Raw genomic sequence first — 25,089 nt, 5'->3', positions numbered from 1 at the left:
GTGCGCTGTCAGAATCCACTGGAAGAATCAAAGGAGAAAATAATCATTCTCAATCAAAAACACGTAATCCTTTTTAGAGGCAGAACCCGGTGGTGCAGTATCATTTGTCACCGCTGTGCACCTTTGATACAGACAGATGATCCTTTGTAAGTCAGCTTAATACTGAAAACAGACATTTTTTATTTAAATCTGATATTTTTAAATTATTAGTATAATTGAAAATCAAAGCACATGTAATGTAATGGATTTTAGTCATGGACTGAGCTCAATATGAAGCCTATCTTTGATACATCAACCCTCATCTGATACCATGACACAAGGTAGAGATCAGTAATGCCTCACTGCAGTTGTAAATGAGCCATGCTCCCCCATAAGCCACTGTTATCAGAAATAAGAAGTGACAAGAATATGAATCTGGACTATTGACTAATGTGACTCAACCTCCCGTTACTGACAGTTTGTTCTGTGCTTGTGGCACTCAGAAAGGTATTTGCCCTCAACAGTGCATCCTTGCATAATAATCCTGAGCAGTATTGCCATGCTCTTTATCTGCCTCTCCCTATTTTAGCCCATCTGCAGCACAATCAGATTCTCATCTTTAGTCAGCAATCATCAAAGTCCTAGATTGCAGCTATGAACAGAAAAATCTGTCTCTCTTTCCCTCACACAATAATTTCCATTTCAATTTTTTTGCCACAAACACAGAAACCCACATGTCACATCCACACTTGCACTCAGTCTTTCAGTAATCTTGCTTTCACTGCCTCCCACACAGGCATCTGTAAAAGAGCACGAGTGTGCTCACAGCAGTAGTTTGGTTTTAATGTGTTCCATCCTCTGTGTGCATTAAGTTGCAGGTCCTTGATTATTGCAGTTTTTCTGAAGGCATGACTCAAATGCTAGATACTTTTAGCAAATATATTTCAACGTAAACGCCTAAATTTCTGGTTCAATCCTGCACATTTCTCAATACAATAAAGGACCTGGTGCTGAGTCAAATGCAACTCGTCGATAGTGGCAGACGTGTGGAATCGTAATCTTCAATATTACATTTTGCAGCTTCACATTTATGATAGGTTTTCTGTGTAGCAGCATTTCAAGATGTGCTTAGACAAACTCAACAAAGGAAAACAAAACAGTGCTTTTACTGTTGGGAAAGCAGGGCATCTCACTCCTTTGCTTGCATCCCCTCTCGCCTCCCTTCTCTTGAGCAGGTGAATGATTGCGAAACAGAGAGCAGCCTTTGCATTGCAACCCCGTCCCATGCTGCACCCTCCTATCAGGGGATGGCCAAGGTCCAGGATGGACACACGAACGCATGTGACAGGTACACAGTGCTACTTGGATACTAGTTTTTCTATGCACGGACTGCACATTCATCATTCTCTGAATTTAAAAAAAAACATGTGGCTTATTTGTCCTTCTGCTCTGTGTGTGTTTGTACTCTACAGCACTGCAATGTTAGAGGAGAGCCAAGATGGAATGGACAGTGGTACCCTGAGTCCTGCCTCAGCTCGACAGGTCACCATTCAGCGCCACCCGACTGAAGGCTTTGGCTTCATTGCAGGCAGCCAGCGGCCTGTCATCGTACGCTCCGTCTCTGCTGGTTAGTGTGTGTGTGTGTGTGTGTGTGTGTGTGTGTGTGTGTGTGTGTGTGTGTGTGTGTGTGTGTGTGTGTGTGTGTGTGTGTGTGTGTGTGTGTGTGTGTGTGTGTGTGTGTGTGTGTGTGTGTGTGTGTGTGTGTGTGTGTGTGTGTCTGTGAGAAAGATAGATAGCGGATACAAAGAGAGTGGTGGCACTTAAAGGAGAATATAGGATGGCTCAAATTAAAATGTCCTTTTTACTGTATGTGTATGATTTTGTATTCTATCTGCAGACGGCCCCTCCTTTGGCAAGCTTCTCCCTGGAGACCAGATCTTGGCCATTAACGAGGAGACGGTGAGCGACGCGCCCCGAGAGAGAGTCATAGACCTTGTAAGGTAACATCCTTTACTGTCCCAGGAGGGAGGGTGGGGGGAGGAGAGGGTCCCAGGCCAGGTGATCAGCAGCACAGGCAAAGGGGAGTAAAAAGAGGACATGGGTAAAAGGGGGTAGATCAAAAAGAACAAACTGTTTCTCATTGCTGGAGACACTTTACATCACTACAAACCTGTGGATGAGTCAGTCTTTTTGCAGCTGAGGAACGGCAAGAAAATGGCAGATATAAACAGTAGAAGCTCTCCAAATACCATGCTGTCCGCGGCATTATCTAACCCACTCCACTCTCTGTTATCTTTCCATAGACGCTGCAAAGACACTATAGTTCTCACTGTGCTGCAGCCCCATCAGGTAGTATAATGGGACACTCACTCTCTTTCATGTTCCTCTCCCTCAGGATTACTGTTACTCCTCATCAGTCTCAACACTTTTCCTTTCTCTGAATCATATAGAAACACTGTACGGTGCTCTGCTCCAACAGAGCACACCCATGCAATGCAGACATACATTAGTATTCAGGGCTATGCTTCACACACTGGAGTCTCTTTCTAGTAACTCCTCAGAACAACTCCAAGTGGGCACATAATCATCATCATGAGGTGACTTATAAAATAAAGACTGTGTGTGAATGCAGCGCCTGTTCTCATTCCCAGGGCAACAAATACTGTTGTTTTGTCAAAGCTGTTGGCGTCAGAGAGATACGCACAAGGTGCCCTTTGGCATCTGCATCATTACCACGCAGGTCAAAAAAGGAGGTAATGTGACGGAGTAGAAAGAGTGACACAGTTGCCAAGGAAGGAGGTTGGGGGTGGTTGGATGGAGACTGCCCTTCAAGTTCATAGAAAAGCAAAAGTCAATGTGGATTTCTTTTAAGTAACGTAAGGTACACAATGTAATGTATTTAACTTATATGACGTACATAAAGTATATGATGTATGTAATGTTGCTAACGTAAAATTACTTATTTGAACCAAAACCATCATCTTATCCGACCCCTAACCAAGTAGTTTTGGTGCCTAAACCTCACCAAATTGCATTTATGTCAAATTGAACCAAAATCATTATCTTTTCCTCACTTTATGTGTTTTTTGGTGCCTGACCCTATAAGACACCTTGTGTGAAACTGAGACGGCAGCGGGCTGTGACAAAATTACAATATTTGACCCCCTGTGATGACAACCAGTTGGCATGCATCAATCCATTAGGAGAAAATTGAAATGTACCATTTATTTAGCCTACGAACTGAACTCAATATTGTGAGAAGATTAAAAAAAAAAAGAGAGATGAAATTCTGACATGAAAATGCTAAAAACCAAAACAATGATTTCATATGATTCATACAAATTATGCTACAGTGATGATGGGATTTGCCAAAGTGATGGTGATAACTATGAGTTTGTTGACATCTTTATTGTGTCAGACCAACATTTTTACATATTTTAGCTTTCAGCAGGTGAGCTTCATGTTAAAGTCTGTAGTTTTGTAGTTGTCGCATTGCAGCAGCATTAGCCAGCTCTCCAACACATGTCTCTTTAGCACAGACAGTCACAGGGGCTTTTCTTTCATTTATGTCTCATCTTTAAAGCTGACTTCCTCCTCAGAGTTCCTCTCTCTCTCTTTTCTTATCCTCAGTCACCTAAGTCTGCCTTCATAAGTGCAGCCAAAAAGGCCCGCCTGCGAACAAACCCGCCAAAAGTGCGCTTTTCAGAGCAAGTGTCCATCAGCGACCCAGACTCAGTAAGTTCAACTTGTCAAGTCTCTCTGTGACACGCGCATGCAAACACAAGCTGGTACCCTTCACTCCATCTCGTGCTGTGCATTTTTTCTGTTTGATCAGTCATCTCAAAACCATCAAAACCTTCAAGTATCGTATCTCCATCCTCTTATTTCAGTCACTGCTTCTCTCCTTCGTGTGTGTGTGTGAGAGAGAGAGAGACAGAGAGACACTTTGGTCAAACAGTTTGGCCTTAGAAAATATTCTTTCCAGACTGATTTGGATTCTCACAAGAGTAAGCTGTGACTCTTTTGAGTTACTCAAACATTTTCAAAACAGACACAATAAATGTTTATTTTGATTGTCCAATCCTGCTTCCCAGATGACAGAGCACTCAAATTCTTACCAACATCTTCAAGCTACAAAAAAACACTGATGTGGCAGGGCTAAGAGCACCCCCAGCTCTGAACCTGATGTGAGGTGTGTCACGGGATTGTGGGAAGGAAGCTACAATAAGTTAAATGCTGCTAAAATAAGACTAATGTTGTCACTTAAAAACAAGCTCTGAGTGGTGATTTTTGCCTGTGTCTCCTCCTGCTCCTCCTCTCTCCCCTCAGCTGAGTTGATCTAATCTCACACAAACACACCTCACCACAATATCACTAATACAAGTATACAGACACATAGGCGAGAGCGAAGCAGAAAGGAGGTTGTATTACACTCAAGCCAGCGATGACGATGCTCACGCTCAACGTACATGTAACAGAATCAATATGAGATTTTTGAGAGAGAATACTACAATATTTATAGATTGTTATATATTATTTTATCATATTCAATAAATGCTCTTAAATTGAAAGAGCATGCTCTTGTTTATGGCATAATTTAGCCATAATCATTTCTGTACAGTCCCTAATACCTGGTCATTCAAGGACCTATGGGGGGAAAAGGAGCTCACACTCTAAATCAAGTGGCAACACCAACATTAAAAAGCAGGAGACAAGGCAGGCTAAGGTTTTTTAGGTGATGTGTGATCTGCAGACAAGATGGCCGCCTAACACAATTGCTCTTGCCACTTCCCCTCATCATCTAATTAATTATCCACTTCCACGCCTCTTTAACTCAACATCCTGTTCACAGCTAACTTTTTAAGATTTTTATTTTTTTTCTAACAAAGGCTGATGGTTTGAGAAGGAAATCTTATCACGAATCCTGAAAGGATGACAAGAAACTTCAGCTGCTGAAGATAGCTTTGTCGTCTGTGCTAAACACGGCGCTTAAGGAGCAGCAGTCCTTTATTGAGGTGCAGTTTGTCAAGTTTAAAGAGCTGCCTGAACACCATCCAAACAGAAGCAACAAAGAACTCGAACAAGATAAAAAAGTTAGAAGTTAGAAGAATTGATGTTATACCTAGCTTTCCTAGATCGGGTGCCCAGTTAGTGGCCGTTTTTCTTTTATTTAGTGGCCACAGAGTTGTCTAACTTCAAATGTTTTGTTGTTGTTATTGTTGTCTTTTTTTTTTCTTCTTCTTCATGTCTACGAGTGTCTGAAACGGGGTTGGGTTTATTTGGATCTCCTCATTGTTTTTTTGTACATATACAGATATATGACACCTTGCCCAGATTTATTTGTCATTCATGACTATGCCACATGTGGTTAGCTGGAATATTAACGGCCCAAATGGTCCAACGAAACGTTTAATGTGTCTAGATTGGCTCAAGAGACATACGATTGACGTGACTTTCATTCAAGAATCGCATTTTCAACATCCTGACAAATACCGTTTGGCAAACCGGCACTATTATACTGCAGCTGTGGCCACATTTAACTCTAAAGTTGCGGGGCCTTCGTGTTAGTGAGACGCAGTCTATCCTTAATGATAATTAAGTTTTGGTAGTGAGGATAGTCGAATTGCCTTCATCAAAACTAACATTTATGCACAGAAAATGGCATTTCTTTGTATATATGCACCAAACCAATATAGTTCAGCTTTCTTTGAATCACTCAGTCAGACTTTATTCAGTTCTCAGCCATTAGTGGTGCAGACATGAATGACATCCTTAACCCCTTACTAGACCGATCCAGTGCACCACATCTGCAGATTAATTCTTCTACAGTAGCATTCCAAGGTCTGATAAGTGATTTCAGTCTCACAGATTTATTTAGAACCATAAACCCCTCTTCAAAACAATATAGTTTCTATACAAACAGACATAAAACGTATTCTAGGATTGATTATCTATTGTCATCTTTATTTTCAGAAATACACTCTGTGGTACTCTTTCCTAACCCTCTGTCTGACCATAGTGTCATTACCTCACAGTTTACACTAGCCAACATGCCTGCCAAGGCCACAAGGTGGCGCTTTAACACCATGTTACTTAAAAATAATGATTATTGCAAATGTTTTAGAATTACTTTCAGGGTTTTCATCTCAGAAAATCTTGATTATCTTAATCTTAATTCAGTAATTCAGGATCCTCGAGTCCTATGGGGGGGGGCATTAAATGTTTTATAAGGAACACAACTATTTCCTTAGCTTTGAACTTAAATCGAATGAGACTGGGCGAGATAAAGTCACTTAAGCATGATTTACAAAAGCTACAGCATGATCAGCTGAGTGCAGGTTTCTCTGACGATAGGAAAAGGGAAATTGCTTCATTCAGAGTGAAGCTTAACAATCTATTCAAAACCAGGGCTGAATTCCAAATTCATAGGACGAGAAGAAACTATTACTACAATGGTTCCAGACCAAGCCGCCTTCTCGTACTGAGTTTGCAGACATGTGAAAAATACTTGAATATCATGGCCATTACGATGGACCAGAAGTTACTAACTGTTCCCAAAAAAAAAAAACGTAGAGTTTTGTGCATTTTATTCTGAGCTGTATAGGTCTGAAATAACTTTAGATAATGCTAAGTGTGAGTCTTTTTTACAGGACTTAAAACTTCCTGCTCTTAAGCATGAAGAAGCTGACCAACTTGGAGAGCCAATCACTCTGACTGAACTGAAAAATGCAATAGCTGGTATGAAAACAGACAAATCTCCTGGTTGGGATGGGATCCCCCCCAGAGTTTTATCTCACTTTTTGGGAGTAGATGGGACAGTATTTTTTAGCCATGATTTATTAGATCTATTGAAGTGGGTGCCTTTTTCAATGATTTCAATTCTGCTTTAATTGCTGTTTTGCCCAAACCCAATAAGGACAGCACGAAATGCAGCAATTATAGGCCATTATCTATTCTTAATGCTGAAATAAAAATCTTTGCTCACATCTTGGAACCCCATATAGTAAAATTAATTCATTGTGACCAGACAGGTTTTATGAAGAAACGGCTCGCATCTGATAACATGCATCGACTACTCCACGTAATCCGTAGTGCTAAAGATATAGCTTCTCCCTGCGCTGTGTTGAGCCTGGACGCAGAAAAGGCCTTCGTCAAGCTAGAATGGGAGTACTTATGGGAGGTCTTGCAATGTTTTCATCTGGGTACAAACTTCATTAAATTAATCAAATTATTACATAATAATCCATCTGCAATGATTAACGCTAATGGTATTATATCAACCAAGGTACCCTATCACGCTCTTAGCGGCAGGGCTGCCTTCTAAGCTCCTTCTTATTTGCTTTATCCCTAGAGCCCCTTTCTCAGAAAATACGCCAAAACCCATCCATCACCCCTGTTACTTTCAATAACACCACTCACTCCATATCGTTATATGCTGACCACATTTTGTTATACTTTGACAAAGCTGCCATCTCATTACTTCATATTTTAGATACGTTTACAGAATTCAGTTCCCTTTCTGGTTACAAAATTAACTGAACGAAATCTGCATTATTTCCATTAAACTCATAATTAGATCTTAGTTCATTACCTCAACATATTCCAATTGTCAAACAGTTTAAGTACTTGGGGGTGGACATTTTCCCATCGTTAGTTAGTATTGCAAAATTACAAAATTTCAGGTCATCTATAATAAAATTTAATCTGATCTTCATCGATGTTCTTACCTTCCAAAGTCATTGCAAGCTCATGTGTCAATTGTTAAAATGGACATATTACCTAGGATACATTTATTTTCGTCCATGTTACCTTTATCACCCCCAACTGATTACTGGGATGAAATTCACTTTGGTCTTTAAGTTCATCTAGGATGGGAAATGAAAGTGCATAAAGTTGATAGCTCTCATACGCCACAAAGAGCATGGACTTTCAGATTCTAATTTTAAACATTATTTTTGGTCTTTCATTTTGAGACCACCATCAGATTGGCTTAATCCTGACTCTGTTACTAGCTGGAAGCCTATAGAAAGTAATTAAGCCCACCCACATAGACTCAACGATATGATCTACTCTGCAGTCCCTTTAAAGTGAGCCAAACTACAACTGGGCCCCATGATGACCTTCCTTTTATCACTATGGCGTCTTGCTGGGAGGGAGTCCAATAGGATGTGTAAATGGGATCCTAATGCCCCTATCTTAAATAACTTCTCTCTTAACTGGGGGGGTCCCATTTTCATACCCAGACTGGAGTACTAAAGGTGTCCATTCTTTTGCTAACGTTTATAACGAGAACGGACTCTGCAACTTTAATGATTTAGAATTATCTTACAATTTACTAAGCTCATCCTTTTTGCTATATCTCCAACTGCGATCGTCCATGAAAGCATATGGAGTGCCATGGAACTCACTACCCATCCCTGGCGCTCCATACTGGACAACAAAAGAGTAAAAAGAGGACAGATTTCTCGACTATATTTACTTTTCTGGATTAATTCCTATAAAACTCTCCCCATTGTAAGTGTATGGACTAAAGAGCTGGAGCACTACACTAGAGAGGATTCACTCGACTGGAAAACGACATGGTCTTCAATTGTCCTTGCCTCTAAAAATCCAGATCACCAGCAGATTCATTTTAACTACATTCATAGAACTTATCTTACACCAAGGAAGAATTATCTCATGAAACGCATGTCATCCTCTATTTGCACCTTGTGCATGGATGACCTTACAGGTACTTCTATCCATATGTATTGGGAATGCAAGGACGTGAAGTTCTTCTGGGACGTGGTTTGTGCTATTCTATCCGATGTAATCAAAGTTACTGTCCCAGGCTCTCCCACTGTGCTTCTCTTATACGATACATCTTCATTAAACTTAACTTGTTTGAATAGATTAATTCTACTTACTGGCATCATTGCCGCCAAAAAGATGCTGGCTGTAAAATGGAAAACTCTGTATAAAATTATAAATGCTCAATGGATAAACACATATATTGATATTTTTAATATGGAAATGTAATTAGAAAGAGTCCACGGTGCTCAAGCTGGTACTATTTTGACATGGGAAATGATTGCAGACAAAATCAAGAAATTGCTATAACTATCTTTTGTGATTGATGTCATTTGATGGACTTAAGCTTGTACTGTATATACTTTAAGGAGATCAACAAGGGTGGGTTGGAGGGGGCGGGGGGTCACCACTGGGCTCTGTTTTGCTTAGTTTTTTCTTGTTTTTTTGTTGTTATTGTTGTTGTTGTTGGGTGTTTCTTGAAGTGTCCTTTTTGTTTTGTGTTATATCTGAACTAATATTTAAAAAAAACTCTAGATCACAAAAAAAAGTTGGCGACAACCACTAAACTAAATATTTTATCATTCTATTTTCTATTTACCTGAATTTAATGGAGCAAAGCAGAAACAGGATTGCTCATCACATCAACCACCAAGTCACTAATCTTTGAATAAAAGCAATGAAGCGTGTTAGGCATCCAGCTCTAGCTTGCTTTTCATTACAGTTAATTTTACCGTTTAATAGCCTCACACTCCGAGTAGTCAGTTGCAGGTAGTTGAAGGAGATGATGGTCGCGATCAGCTGTTTCAATGGCCATCCTCCAGCCGATGCCAAGACATTTTGTTAATCTCTGTCTCAGTGATCAGGAGCCACAGGCAGGAATTGATCATCTGAAGGCTTATCAGTGGTGGCCACCTAGCCCGCTGTTTGATGAGAAAGAGAAGTGGGGAAAAGATGAAGCTATGGTATTGAGCTGTGATTTTCCTCTCAGCATACTTTGTCTGCATGTGACAAACTGGCCCCAACTCACCCTCACTAACAAGGATGAAGGTAGTGGCTTGTCGTGGAAAGTGATAAACCTGTTTGCGGTGTCTCTTCACTCGTGCACCCTCGCTTTAATGTTGCAGTGTGGAGAGAGATCTGTTTACTCGTTACTCAGACTTCAGTCGCTTCCAATCTGCACAGAACAACAGCTTGTTGAGCCTTCTGAAAACTTAAGTTCTCCAAAAACAGACTGCCGGGCATCTGCTGTGGACACAGCACTCCATTTCCACTAAATGCATCTTCTGAGATATAGTGTTGCAATAAATTCACATCCCTTTGCAGCGATAAGCAATGTCTGCCTACTTCCCTTACAAATCTCGTCATCAGATTAAAAAAAAAAAAAAAATTTTAAAAAAAAGAAGGAGAAATACAGGAAAGAGATAAAAATTGATTTTCTTTTGGCCAAGAATTATGGAGGTCATTTGGGCCGCAAGGCTTTTTTCCTGCTGTATCACGGCCATATATCACATTAAAATTGCCGGCTTTATCTTATTTCATAAAGACACCTTATTTTTCTCTGATCACAACTGTGTGTTTTTTTTTTTAAACTACATAATGAGAAGTAAGTCATTTTCGTAAAAAGCCCTCAGCAAGATTTTTTTTTTAAAGGAGACCGTGATGGGAGACTGCCTGTCACATCACATCTGAGCAAGACAGAAGTGAATTGCATATCATAACTTTCCTTCTAACGAGTGCTCTGAGTAAAAGCAGTAACCTTGATTCGGGCCTCTCCTCTTACGCCTTCCCTAACGCAACTCTGTGGTGAATGCTTTCAATCCCAACATCCAATTTTCTTTGCATGGCATACATATTGAATGGGGAGATGAGAGAAATTGAATAAGCCTTTCTTTGATCGTGATACAATGCATGAGGTGGGCACAGTTTTGCGCCTTCTCAGACTGTCCAGAGTTCATTTATAGTATCTCTCTATTGTTCGTATAACACATCTTTGTTTCTTACATCCTCTTTCTGCCCTACTTTCTATTGCCTCTCACTCAATAGCACAGGCCAACCATTACATCTGATTGCATTAATTCTTGATTACCTTTTCAGCACATTAGCACACACAACAATACTTTTTTTTTTTCACTAAACCAAGGATTTTTTTCTTCTTTAATCCTTCAGACAATGCTCAAGGACGACTCCTTGCTACTCATACCAAATGTGCTGAAGGTGTTCTTGGAGAATGGACAGATTAAGTCCTTTACATTTGATAGCCGTACCACTGTTAGGGTAAGTATTCACTATAGCTGTGCACATGGGAAAAGCAACGGCATTTCAACATCACTGTGATATTGACTTAATGCAGCTAAAATCTATATTTTTTTATATCGAAAATGGATCAAATGACTGCCTGTAAATGTGCAATGATCATCTGTAGTGATAAACTACACTTCACTCATCTCTGTGGATTATGTCAGTGTCAATTTCATACTTTGGCTTCACTCTTAGTAGTCTGTCTGCAAAAAAAAAACTTTTCTTGAGTATTTATCTGCTAAAACGTCAAATTCATTTCTCAGGAAATCAATTACTGTGGGTTTACCATTTAGCCTCATATTACAAATACATGAAAAATGTATACACTGTATTTGTGTTGTTTTTTGGTGAGTCTTCCATTACACAAATACATTTATATAGCTTTCTAATAGAATTTCTCAAAATATGTTTAAAGCTGCATGTGGAGCGATTATCTATCTATCTATCTATCTATCTATCTATCTATCTATCTATCTATCTATCTATCTATCTATCTATCTATCTATCTATCTATCTATCTATCTATCTATCTATCTATCTATCTATCTATCTATCTATCTATCTATCTATCTATCTATCTATCTATCTATCTATCTATCTATCTATCATCTAGGCAAGCCTCCTCACGTGATTTCTTACACATCATCAAAGTCTGTCACACAAATTAACAATTTAACAAGAAATCATTCAAGCCTTAGAGCCCTTTAATGTCTATATCTGATTTTTTTTTTTAGAAAATACATTGGAAAAAAACTGCTTAAATTTTATGATGCTTCAGCCTGAATTTCTGGAATGATAAAGCTCATTGATGTGATTAAGGTCATAAAGCAACAAATGAATTCAGTCAGACAGAGGTCATTTCTGTCTCTATGTCAGCCTCTAAAGATGAGTCTGACGTCTCCGAGCAGACTCATTAAATGGACTCTATTAGATTTCACAAATCTCTCCTCGGCTCATGCACGGTGAGGGAGAAAAGGAGAAACAAAGAGGCACTTTAAAGGAGAGATGGAAGAAGCTCTCTCCTGTCAGCCTAATTAAATGGAATTTCAGCATACTACGAAAGCTCAGATCAATAATACAATGCCAGAGATGAAATCAATGGCACAATAGGATACCCAGTTGTATGGCCATTAGACTGTCTGTCAACTAAGAGGCTTTCGTGCAGTGTTTTAGGTAGCGATCTATAGCATTGTGTGGCATCCTTATTTAATGCAAACCGCAAAGGTCAATATTGATAAAACTGCTTGTCCTACTTTTTCAGGGACAGCTATTGCTTGGAATATATCAGCAAGTGTCAACTAAATTATTTATGGAAAGCAAACCATTAGTGTACAAGCATTATTTTTACTGCTCCTAATGAGCCGCCTTATTGGGATTTATAGCTAAAATACAGCAACATGTAACTACAATACAATCCTTTTTAATGCCCATCCCTCTTAATGTATACTGTAAACTGTATACTGGCAGGGCAAAGAAATTATAAAACCTTATCCTGAGGCACAGCCTATGGTAAAATGTGATAAGCCATGAATTTCCCCTCTGTGTTCTCTGTGCATTTTAGAAAGAGGATATGAGAAAAGCTCTACCTCATTCAAAGATAGTGATCTGCACGAGAGTAAAAGTTTGCCCTGCACAGCCCAACATACAGACATTATTTTCTTAAATTGGATGCACTCACTGGGCAGAATAAAGAATATCTATAAAAGCGCTCTATTGCACAAAATGACAAACATTATTATTAAAGTGAAGAGCCTAAACATAAAATACTCACATGGATATAGATTTGAAAAACTGCACAACATAAACACGTAGGGAATTTGGGGTGACAATAGCTTCCATACATCAAATATTTTTGTTGTGGTGTAACGTATTCTTACTGTGGAAATGTATTCCGGTCTCTCATATGCTTTCATCTCTCGCTTTCTAGGATGTGATATCCTCCCTGCAAGACCGTCTCTCACTGCGCTACATTGAACACTTTGCCTTGGTGCTGGAGGCAGGTGGTCTGGACCAGAATCAGAGGTTGCATCTGCTGCAGGAGAACCAGCCACTGACACATGTAAGAAACCCAGAACAGGGAAAACGTTTGAATGATGTATGTTTAAGGGATTAGCAATGTGAAACCAATAACAGCCACCTCAAACTAATCCAGGAAGCTAAAATGCCAAATGCCAAAAAACCTATAATTTGCATCCAATCTCACAGTTTTAGAATTGCTTTCCCTTTATTAGTGGGTTGGTTTTTTTTGCCCTTTGAAAATTGTTTGTGGCAATCACATGCTGCCATGAAAACAAAGTAAATCATACTATTGGTATCAAGGCTATACCATGACTTACAAGTTGAAATTAAACTGATCTACACATAAACAGGTGTCAGTTTAAATGAATGAAACTAATTTTGGATATATAACACTTCAGGTTTTATCTGTTATATTATATTTTACACTTAATCTATTTAGTTTTAAAGTCCATACAAAGTTATTACTGTAGAATAACACATGATTTATTAATATTGCTTCCTATCTTTACCTACCAAATGCCTCACTAATTCACAGGATATTATGATAACACTATGCATGCTGTGCTCATACACCCAAGTAAGACACTACCTTATACAAAGCCTTAACAAGAGAGTGTGCAGTATCTCACTGGGGTTATCAAGTGGGCACCTCCCCTCACCAGTGTTTTGTCAAGTTATGCACAGGACACCTAGGGAAGGCTGTCCTGGTGTCCAAAACTACTCCCCTCAATACTCACACCCACAACCCCTGCTCTACCTGTTTTATATCTAAACTAGTATGACTTGTGCCTGCATACCTTGGCAACATCAAAGCCAGGAGTTCAGAGACAACCCTGATAGTAAGACTTGGGCCTTAATGCATGTTGTAATGTAATTGTTAATTCTTCACTTCACTAAAGTAACTGAGTTACTCACACATTACTCACGGAGGCATTGCGATGACGCGTGGTGCATTCAGAATGCAGTCTCCCCTGCTCCTTTATGGAAATCAACACTGTGATATGTGACTAAAGCTCCCAAAGTTGTAGTGGTTATCCAGCTGATACTGTCGTTTTCCCTCAGGTGGTGCACAGAACCTATTTCCAAGGGATGAAGTGTCTGTTCCGCATCTGCTTCTTCCCCAAGGACCCTGCAGACCTGCTGAGAAGGGACCCTGCTGCATTTGAGTACCTCTATATACAGGTAAAGGGCTGTGTTTAATCAGATGTCATTCAATCTCATGATACTGTTGGAGAGCTGTCTCTTCGAAGAGCAGGAGGTGTCGAGGGGGGAGCTAAACCTAATAAATTCTTACAGACAGTTTCATATTAGTGTTTCTATAAGATAATGTTTACCTTTGCCTTCTTTGATCAATTTTAGAGTTAAAATTTGTACATATGCCATAGTCAGGCTTTAGACACAATGGCCCTGTTGCAAGCTTTCCAAAAAGACTTTTACATTAACTGCAGATATCCAGTCTCATTAAATGGGAGCCCATCGCTTTCAATGATTATCATATTTGTAGAAGGACTCCATACTTTAAAAAAGCTGTTTGCAATCAGCTGTATGTACAAAACAACACTTTATAATTTCATTGTCCTCACAGAATCGCAATGACGTCATTAAGGAGCGCTTTGGCACGGACTGGAAATCTGACATCACGTTACGATTGGCTGCACTTCATATCTACATCACTGTGTCCTCTGCAAGGCCCAATCAGAAGATCTCTCTCAAGCATGTCGAGTAAGTCCTCAAACTAAATTGGCTTCAAACAAATTTGAGAAATTGTGGACAAAAATTTATGTATTGCATTTTTTTACCTCATTAACAATTCTGAGAAGCATATCAGTGAGTCCCAAAGGGACGTTTGTTCATGCAATAATATCTAAATGATTAATAATTAATCCCAATAGTATTAAAAACTCAAATTACTCAAGGACCATTTCCCTAGGTCATTATGAGACAAAGAAATCCATTGCTTGGTGAAATTACATCTCTCACTCAATTTGCTCATTTATTCTTCAAAACCTCAACCTAGCAAGTAATTAGCTTCTGCTATCACGACCACAGAAGCAGAACAGATTCTCTGTGCTTCTAATAGACTTAGGGTGGCCATGTCAAGTCAGGAGTTGTAGCGCATGTAACCTAGGCTCACTGTGTCTTCCCATAGGATGAAAAAACGCCTTTGTCTCCACAGACATCTTCCTGATTAAGCACTCCACTGTGTTTCTCTTTTGTGTATACTTCTGCTCTTTCTCTTTGCTCTCGGTCACAGAAAAGAGTGGGGACTAGAGCCTTTCCTTCCGCTCACATTACTTCCAACAGTGAAGGAGAAGAATGTGTGTAAAACACTGTCTCAGTTGCTGAAGACCTACCAGCATCCACCACCGTCCGGCAACAAGGTTTCTCCATATAAAACATTTTGACACTAACAACTGTAACCATTTCCATGATTGAAATATTTCTGTGTGGAAGGTTTTCCCTGACGTTGGTTACTGCTTTCATGAAACATTTATAGGAATGGAAAATATAAACCAAACAGTATGACAAATTACCATACTATTGATTACAAATAAAAATGCAATTCTCAACACTTTCCTGTGTCTTTAGAGGATAAATTACTTTATTGTATTGTCTGGTTATGTCACATGATAACCAGTCCTTTGGACAAGCCCTTCATCCCTATAGATGTAACAGTTGCATAAGAATTTATGAGCAAGAGCTGTGGCTCAACAGTGCCCCCTAGTGGACATTGTTAGTGCAGTAGGAGGATTTCTCTCAAAGATGACCGTTTCTTCTTTATCATTCTGTTGACAGGTCCCTCCACTCCAAGGAAAGCTACAGTATATGCGTGTACTGAATGACCTCCCACCTTTTGGTGGAATACTGTTCCACACTGTTGGACTGGTAATATATTGTTTTGAATCTCTGTATTCAAGAGAGCATCTGCTTCTCTTTTACTTCATCCCTTGCTGCGTTCAGTTTTATTATGTCTTTAAAGCTGTGCATGTAGTTACAAAAAGAGCATGTTTTTTAAATGCACACATTTAACATTCTAAAGGACTTGGTTAAAAAGAGGACTGCGAAAGGTTTAGGTTTAATTGTATACTGTGTAAATAGTTCTAAAACCTTCTGCGTCCCTCTGCAGGATGAAAAACAATCTGCTACAACACTACTGGTGGGCCCTCGACATGGCATCAGTCATGTGATTGACCTGAAAAACAACCTCACAACAGTTCTGGCCGAGTTCAGTAGGGTTTCGAAGATCCAGCTCTACCGAGAGAGCCAAGGAGTGGCTCGAGTGGAGGTGACAATTCATGAGGCGAAGGTACAACAGCAGAGTCTCTAAAGACTACTCCTCTGATAATGACAAGATACATTTTGAATGCGGTTTCATTAAAGTTTCCATTTTAACTTCATAAATGATGGAATTATATATTAGAAACTACTGTACAGTTTTATAAGTTTTATTTCATCAGGTCATTACGAAATGAACAGGCAATGCTCATTGCCTGTCCCCTAAATAGTCTCCTAATTCCCCTCCCTACCATCCACTACAGCCCCTGGTCCTGCTCATGGAATGGCCTGATGCCAGTAACTTTGCATGCCTCATCTCTGGCTACTACAAGCTGTTTGTAGACCCTAAACGGACCATTTACTTCCGGACCCCCGGTCAGTCTCAGCTGACCAAGGCAGGTAAGTCTACTTGACTTATGGTGTTTAATAACACACACACTTGGTCTGATTGGACAATGGACATACAATTTGTGATGTAATGTAAAAATATCAATGTATGAAATACAAGAAGATCAAATGTATAGATATGAATGTATATCTACAGAAAATAATACTGTTAACTTAAAAGCTTCAGGTGAAACATTTAGAGTTGTATAAGTGAAAGTTTCTTTCTTTCAGCTTCATACTAGACACTGTATGTCAAGGAATATTTGGCGATCTTAATTATATGTTCAGTCTACATGGACATTGATGGACACTGCTTCTTCATTGACTGAAATCATTACCTATAATAACCAGGTTATCCTGGAACTCCCATCCCATGGCGCCCTCTGCTGTCTTTCCTCTCATCTCCATCTTGACTCATTGGAATGGAATAAGATAACTAACACTGTGGAATTTTACAGTGAATTGTACTTTTTGCTGTGATCATAAGCATTTACTGTACAAATAAGAACAGCTCCTCTGCCATCTGCTGTACTAACCTGTAGTGCGCATTAAAGAAGAATCGTACCATCACATCATCACATTCCACCAGGGTTTAACCCTCTAACCTCAAACTTCAACTTTCAACATCCATCTATGAAACAAATATCCATGAGACCACCAGCTGTCACCTCTGCTTTTCCATATGGATCTTCTCCATCCCCAATAGTTCTTAACACCTCAAACTCTCCACTGCTCTGACAATTCTATCCTCAGATTACAGAAGCTCCCACCATGCCCACCCACGCTCTGGGGCAACCAGCTTGCCAAGTGGAGGTCGGCGAGGGGACGAGAGGGAAAACTCGCACAGGGAGTCAGGGTCTTCAAGGGCCTTAGTACCTGCAGAGCCTCTGCATCTAGGCCTGTGTCATGTCCACCTTCGAGAACAACAACAATTTCAGGAGCTGCAAACACAGGCTGAAGCTGAACTCGACATCAATGAGAACTTAATTTCTCAGGAGCCCCCTGGACGGCCCCGCACCAAGTCAGATCCCATTCAGCAGAGTACAGAGGAAATACCTGGGGTTTTAGAGGCCCCAGCAGTGGAGAATGCAGGATTCAGAATCCGAGCCCAAACAATGGGTCAATCCCAGAAAACCTCACGATACTTCTGTGATTCCTGCAAAGCTAGGCTTAGGGCAGAGGGTCTGTCAACAGCAGTGAACAGTAGTGGGAGCTCGGGCAAACATTGTTCCAGTGCTTGTGCCTCCCGAAATGGAGGTGCTGTTGACCTAATGGCCCTACCACCACCCGGGAATGAAGAGGAGGACGAGGAGGTAGATGGTAGAGGAGAGAAGCTGCAACCACCACCACCCGCTATTGCTGCCCCACCACCCGGGTTCAGGGACAATAGTTCTGATGAGGATGACCCTAAGAGAGGTAGGAAGGCTCGGGCCAGTGCCAGCGCTGGAGTTGCCTCTGGGAAGCTAGCCCAAGCCAAGGAAGATGTGCCTGTGACAATGATTGACAATGTGGCCACAAGAACAGTCCGAGATCATGCCCAGGAGCTTGATGATGCTCTGGTGTCGACGTTGCAGGCGCTTGAGGCTTTGGCAGCCTCTGAGGACTACCCCCATCACCCTCAACAGCCAACACAGACTGCAGGTCAACAACCTCAGTCATGCCACGGCTCACATCTCACTCACAGAATTAACAGTACTTATTCAATACAATTTTACTCTTTTAATCGATCAAAGTACACATTTAAAGCAGGCTACTTCAGAATGTACAGTACGGTTGCAGGACAACGTCTTTTTATTATTACAAAAATGAAAATTGTGAAATTGTAAGGAATTCTGTAATCTGCATGTGTATTCGCAGCAAAACAACACTGTCCAAAACTAGAATAAAGTTCACGTAGAACTTGAAAACAATACGCTTTAAAGAAGAAGCAATAGCCGATTACAAAACGTTGCAAAATGTCTAAAAGAAGCCTTTTTATTAAAAGATTTGCCAACATTTTTATTAGAGTTAGTTATCAGAAAAGAAAATTTGCTCTTCTTTGTTCCTTTATGAAATATCATAAAGGTAAAAGCTGAAATACTTTCATGTTGGGTGAGTTAAGGCCTGTGTTACATGCAGTCTGGAGAGAGACTTTCAATTTGATCGTGAAGGACAGATTTTGGAGAACATTTAAAACTATTCCAAAGTCATTTTTTTTCTGTTTTGTGAACACAATCGATGCTCAATTACAGATGCCAAGTTACATTTTTACAGAAGAGCACTATAACCAAATTTGTAGATTTCAGTGGTGAGATTTGGTGTTTCTTGATCATCCTAACAGTGTATTGTGTTGCTTTCATTCTCAGGGCTGATTGTCTTAGCTGCCATTACTCCCGAGTCGTCATTGGACTCAGGCCATGAGACCAACTCCTCTGAATTGACAGACGTGTCTGAGATGGTATCGGCTATGAAGCAGAATCAGAACCAGGCCTACCTGCTGGCTCACCATATCAACAAGGAACGTATCCTCTGCCGCCGTGACTTTCCTTTGGCTATCCCGGGCTGCACTGCAAAGACCATAGGGACTGGGGCCTTCTCTGTGGGTCAGATTCGTGCTGGCTGTCCACCCAAGCAAGTAATCCTCAGCAAAACTGTTCCCTTTAAAGTCAGTCCCAGCCAAGACTCAGCAATACTCAGTGTTGTGACAGAGCAGGGGGGCAATCAAGACACTACTCAGACTGAACAAAAAACAAATATGAGAGCAAACTCTGAGCCCACCAAAGCAAACACCCCTGATCCCCCTTCTAAGCCGCCTGAAGAACTTAAAGTGGCTGAGGCTTCACTGACAGCTAAAGTCAGTAAAGATCAGAAGTTCTCCCTCTCCTCTGAGGAAACAGTGAGCCAAAATCATTCGAATGGTAAAAAGGGAAGGACAACAGCACCTCTTAATAAAGACCCAACAAACAAAGCCTTACCTATTCTCTTGCCAGTGGACAGAACTGCCTCTGTCAAGATTTCCCCTTCTAATATGTGCCAAGATGCCGAGACTGCCTCTAGTGAGACCATGAAGCCTTCAAGCTCCACAGAACTTCTGCCAGTTGATGATCTTTTCTGCACATGTCCAGTGCAACAGGAGCCTGCACCTCAACTAAGACTAAAAGACCCACAGGTTCAGAAGATAGTAGTGTTTCAATCCTCCTCCCCCACTGATGATGAGCGTCTACGGGCCAAAGGCCTCCAGCTGGCTAACAGCAAAGAAAATGCAGTGAGAGTAGGAGCAGATCCTAGTTTGGCAAAGCCTAACCCACAAATACAAACCAAGTACTCCCCTCGTTTGCCTGTAAAAGCAGAGCGAAAAGAAGCATCTGAAAGCAAGACTGAGAGTGTCCAGGGCAAATCCCACCCTGAATCACAGAAATGCCCCATAAAATCCTTACCTATTTTAGATGATCCAACAACCCCTATCCCTTCTGTAGATAAAGTATCCACTCTCCCAGCCAGAGAATCAAAGAAGCAAGGCAGTGGTAAGGGGAAGTCCCAGCGCAGTGCTCCATTCTTGAGCTTTAGAAACCTTCTTTCAGCTACATTTCCAGCAAGAATGCGGAAGAGAAACAGATGAGCGAAGGGCTCAGTTGCAGAAGGTCCGCCAGTATGAGCTAGAGTTCTTAGAGGAGCTGCTGAAACCCAAGTCATCGCAGGGAGAATTTCTGCCCCAAGGATCCTCTCCTGTTCCCTCAGGCACTCCTTGTGCCTGTCAGCTCCGCACCAGTCCTGTCCTAAAGGCCCCAGGGATCTCCAGGGAGCAACGGCGCAGTTGTGACTGTAAACGAATGTGTCGGGGCATGCGACTACCAGATACACCAGTTGGCTCCACGACTGAGACACAAAACAGAGGCAGAGAGAGAACCATCTCGAAGACTCCTCCACCAGTCTCCAAAGCCCCTCACACCCAAGGTGCTACAAGGAGACCTCAGACCTTAGAGATCAAGACTACACGAATACGATCTACCAGCCTGGAGTCAAGAGAGCCCAGAGGAGAACAGGGCTCCTGCTTGCCCACCTGTACTTCTCAAACAGATTGCATGGGAGGTCCACAATATAAGAAGCTCCAGAGGCGATACAGCATTGGAGAGCTGGATAACAGCACTAGCACACCAGTGTATGCTGAGGTGAAGACCAAAGCCAAAAGTCTCGAGAAGGAGATGGAGAGAGTGAGAGCCACGGGGCTGAGGCTCCCCACCCCAGTAGAGCCAGTCCACAGTCAGTCTCACCAAGCAGAGGGGAAAGGGAAAAAAGGTGTATTTTTCATTCAGGGAGAGGAACTACTGCGTGAAAGCAAAGAAGGGGCGGCGGAGGTGTTGCTCACCCTGCCCAGTGAAGACAGTGATGACAAGGATAAATGCTGCTCATTCTGTTTCTGCTACAGGAAGTGTGAGGCTGCAGATGAAAGCAGCGAGAAAGATGAACTTTCATACTCCATACCCCTTCAGGTCCTCCCCGGCATGGAGTTGGACTCGCGTACCTTTCCTGTCGTAAGCAAAACACTCCAGGTTCTTAATGCAGAGGACTGCAGTGGGGAGGAAGAGGAGGAGGAAGAGGAGGAGCCACAGACACAGGAGATCGACTTGAGAGCCTGTGGTACACTGGAGGGGAGCCTAGCACGGGTGCAAGCTCTACAGGGGAAAACTTTCAGCTTGCCTGACGGTTTCCTAAACGCACAGCTGGATGCTAATGAGTTGCTAGCTATCCTGCGTCAGTGTGCCAACAGCCCACAAGCAGAGGGTGAGGCCCGTCTTCAGCCCTCACGGATTGCAGAGTACAAGCAGGAGCTGGCAGTGCGCTTCAAAGAATTCAGAGCGTCATGTCGGAGAGTGGCAAGTGTTGAAAAAAGCCCAACACGTATGCTCGCTGTCGTCTCAGCGAGCTTTCAAGTCTTGTGTGAATTAACTCAGACCTTCATCAAATTGGTGAGAGGGGTTCGTTCAGAAACCCAAAGGCTGCAGCTGTTGAGAAAAGTTGAGGAAGTAGCTATCAACTACACTCTGCTTCTGCGTGCAGCAGAGGAGTCAATGGGGCACTCGAGCAGCTTGCCAACAAAGACAGTGAATCCTCAAGTTTCCTCCAACACCAATAACATGAGCTCACTCACTCGACCCATCAAAACTCTGCCTGCCCAGTAAGAATAAATCTGTCCAGGATGTGATCAGAACAGTCCAGAATGTGCGCGGCTCCTCTATCCAAATTTATGATTTATTTATTGTTTACAATTTTTACAAGACGTGCAATGAACCATCCTCAGTAAAAATTGCAATGCAACTGTTCCATCCCATGTTTACAGGCCCTGAGGTAGCCTTGTGGATCTTGTTTTGAAATATAAAGACACACCAAACTAATGCACAATGGAATAAGAACCCTATAACAGACTGGGTGATACAGGGCTAATCACCTCATACCAATATTCACAATATACATAGGTCATTATAGTAGAATATTTTATATGTAATATATTTGAGTTGTGTCTACTTAGCAAATAATATAAAGTTTTGTGAAGAAAAAAGGTGAAGAATATATTTGAAATGTATTGAATTAAGAGAACTATTAAAAAAAAAAAAAAAAAAAACATTATAATACATCAGAAATAAATGTATACTTTGGACAAAAATATTTCAGAGATCCTGTCAAGTAGCGACTTCTGTAAATTGCGTGGTCCAAAGGGTTGGTTGGTTAGGTGGTGATGTGTTTGTTTGTTGAATTTTCTAACTGTTGTAATACAAAACTGATCTCTGTTGGCTGTGTTGGCTTTGTTGACAGTGTCTGACGTACTGAGCCAAGAGTCAAAATGTAAGTGACAGTGTTGGAAAATGAAAAGCACTGAAAGACAAGTATGACATACTTAACTACACTGATTGACAGAGGCCCATTATCTCACAATAACAGTGCAGGTATGAAACGCACCTGCTCAGGGCAGACAATGTAGCAGAGACCCAAGTCACCGTCTTATCCACTGTACAGTTATGAGTGCTGTTACCTCACTCAGCTGTAGAGAAAGGCCTACCCACAATGTACTTAATAACGCAGAGTGTATTTTACACCACCACTAAACCATAGCTCACTTGCATCTCACTGGTTGTGAATTACAGTTTTAAATATACTTGCAAGTGAGTAAGCTTATCACTAGAAGTTTTGCACAACCTCTGAAATTAGTTCTGAAGTTGAAATGTATCTTTTACTGTTTGATTCAGTGTTTTTTATTCACCCTGCTGCTGAAAACTCACTTGAGTCAACACCACTAGTTTTTCATCATTCATCTCCTCAAAGCTAAAGCTAAAGCTGACCCATTTCAACAGAGTCCTTTGTTTTTATTCAGGTTTTCAGATACTATATAAACAAATTTGCTTTCTATGTGCTGTTACACATTGTGCAATCTAGCAAATATATAAGAAACACACAAAGTAGTTTTCTATGTATTTTAATAAAACTAACACATTATTTCCTGTCTGATATCTTCTTTTTGTCTCATCCTCTTGTTATACCTGGACATTTAATAAGACAGGCTTTATAGTTTTGCTGGCCTAACACGTACACTGGATATACTATTAAGAGAAAGTGCTGTGAAGCCAAATTAACAGTGACTTCTTGCAAAACATGTTTTGGTCAGCCCTTTGGGATGTATGGTAGCATGGTACTCCAATGAACCTGACCAAAATGTTGTTAAAATACTAAATATGATGTAAACATCCACCCTCCCGGCAGGGATATGACTGTTTGGTGGTAAGACTACTGTTAGGATATTGAATGCCACGAAGTGTACATAGTTTAAATGTTAAATATTTGACAAACAATAAAAGTCAATGGTAGTGTTCATCTAAATCCATTTAATACTTTCCAGACAAATTATGTCTTATCACTAGTATATATTTGAGCCATCTTTTTTGTCCATTTTTCAAAATAAATTCAGCTTTCATTTATAGATATAAATATGCCTTTGTGTGGTTCTGCATCACCCTCACAATATTCATCAATGAAAGCAAATATAGCACACTTATAATATTTATTTTATACTGAGAGTTTTTATCTTCGATATGAAAGGGAAATCAGGATATCAGCTTTGTTGCACTTTTGTCTTGGTTTCAGAACACATCTGTGGTGTTTTTGAGCATTCTCAGTTTTCCCTTCGCTGTTGATGTGGCATTTCCATCACCATATCCAGAGTTTTCTCCTTCACTGTACTGCATGTTCTCCTTTACGCAATAGACTTTCAGGGGCAGATACTTGGACCATTGAGGGTGATGTATAGGTCATTTTCCACTTCTAAAGAGGGGAAAAAAACAAGCAAAAATGGGAGAATTTGGTGGCAATACGTTAAGGTTTTGCAAATGATATTCAGTATGAAAATGTATAATTTTACACTGCAAATGTAAATAAAAAAAACATTTGAAAGAATAAGAAACACTTTTAAAACATTACTTGTAACATTCAAATTTATCCAAACTCTTCACTATTTTGTAAATAGGAGATAAAACATGTCTGTACGCTAATTATTTATAGTAGTAATGTAACATAGAAACTAATAGCAAAACATATATTTTAAAGAATATATTATGAATATAAAGCATGGGACATGTTTATTTTTATAAACAAAAGTATCAGACAATGTTTTTCTCATCAGCACTTGAACATTTCAACATTATAATAAACATTTTCTGTGGTTGTCATTGCTCAGTTGCTTTGCTAAACTGTGTGGATTAGTCTGTGTTTCATTCACACGATGAGCCTGCCATGACTTGATCCATTGTTTCCCTATGTGCAACCAATTCATTCTTGTCTTTATTTACTGTCAATGATCTTGTCGTCACTGTGGTCGTCTGTCTGTGTACAAAGTTAACTCATGTTTTAAGAGCAATAAAGCATATTATATAAACTCTGTCAGAGAATTTGGAAATGACCTTACACGCACAAAACTGAAAGATAATTTACCAGGAGACTTCTGCCTTGTTACTGAAAAGCAGGTTCTTACTGCTGTGGTTGCCTTAACCATTTCCCTCTCAGTGCAAACCTCACTGACTTGACACAATGCCAGTGGTTGAAAGTAAAATGGATTTGTTTTGCTGACATTTTATATAGGCTTACACAGGATTATTGAGCAAAAGTAAAAGTGCTGGTGGATGTCAGATCTCAACAATCTATAATTTGAAATATCAGTCAACCCTTTAAAAGTAAGTTGTTGTAACTGTTAATGGACTTTATTCACAAGACACTTTGACATGTCACAAAGGAAAAAGCACAGGTGTGCATTATAAAATTAATGAAGACTAAATTCAATTCGGCAGCTTGATTCCACTGTCTCACTGTCAAAGTTCA

General features: G+C 40.5%; 1 protein-coding gene across 1 annotated transcript; it reads left to right on the top strand.

Moving 5' to 3' along the window:
• The first annotated feature begins 1,220 nt into the window (after positions 1-1,220).
• frmpd3 (FERM and PDZ domain containing 3) lies at positions 1,221-23,217 on the top strand. The gene is given in 16 exon segments (XM_069697019.1): positions 1,221-1,327; positions 1,452-1,606; positions 1,877-1,979; positions 2,283-2,328; positions 3,610-3,714; positions 10,936-11,043; positions 12,995-13,126; positions 14,149-14,268; positions 14,672-14,808; positions 15,341-15,467; positions 15,883-15,972; positions 16,214-16,393; positions 16,626-16,761; positions 17,503-18,390; positions 19,095-20,335; positions 20,337-23,217. Coding segments are annotated over 16 exon segments (5,181 nt in total). The 5' UTR covers positions 1,221-1,286; the 3' UTR covers positions 21,909-23,217.
• Positions 23,218-25,089: the final 1,872 nt, after the last annotated feature.

This window comes from Brachyistius frenatus, unplaced genomic scaffold (genome assembly GCF_029030835.1).
Source record: "Brachyistius frenatus isolate BFR_SWC_R1_liver_20210118 unplaced genomic scaffold, ASM2903083v1 Contig_22, whole genome shotgun sequence".
NCBI lineage: Eukaryota > Metazoa > Chordata > Actinopteri > Embiotocidae > Brachyistius > Brachyistius frenatus.
The sequence above is the reverse complement of the archived record's forward strand: the minus strand, read 5'-3'. Positions and strand labels throughout refer to the sequence as shown.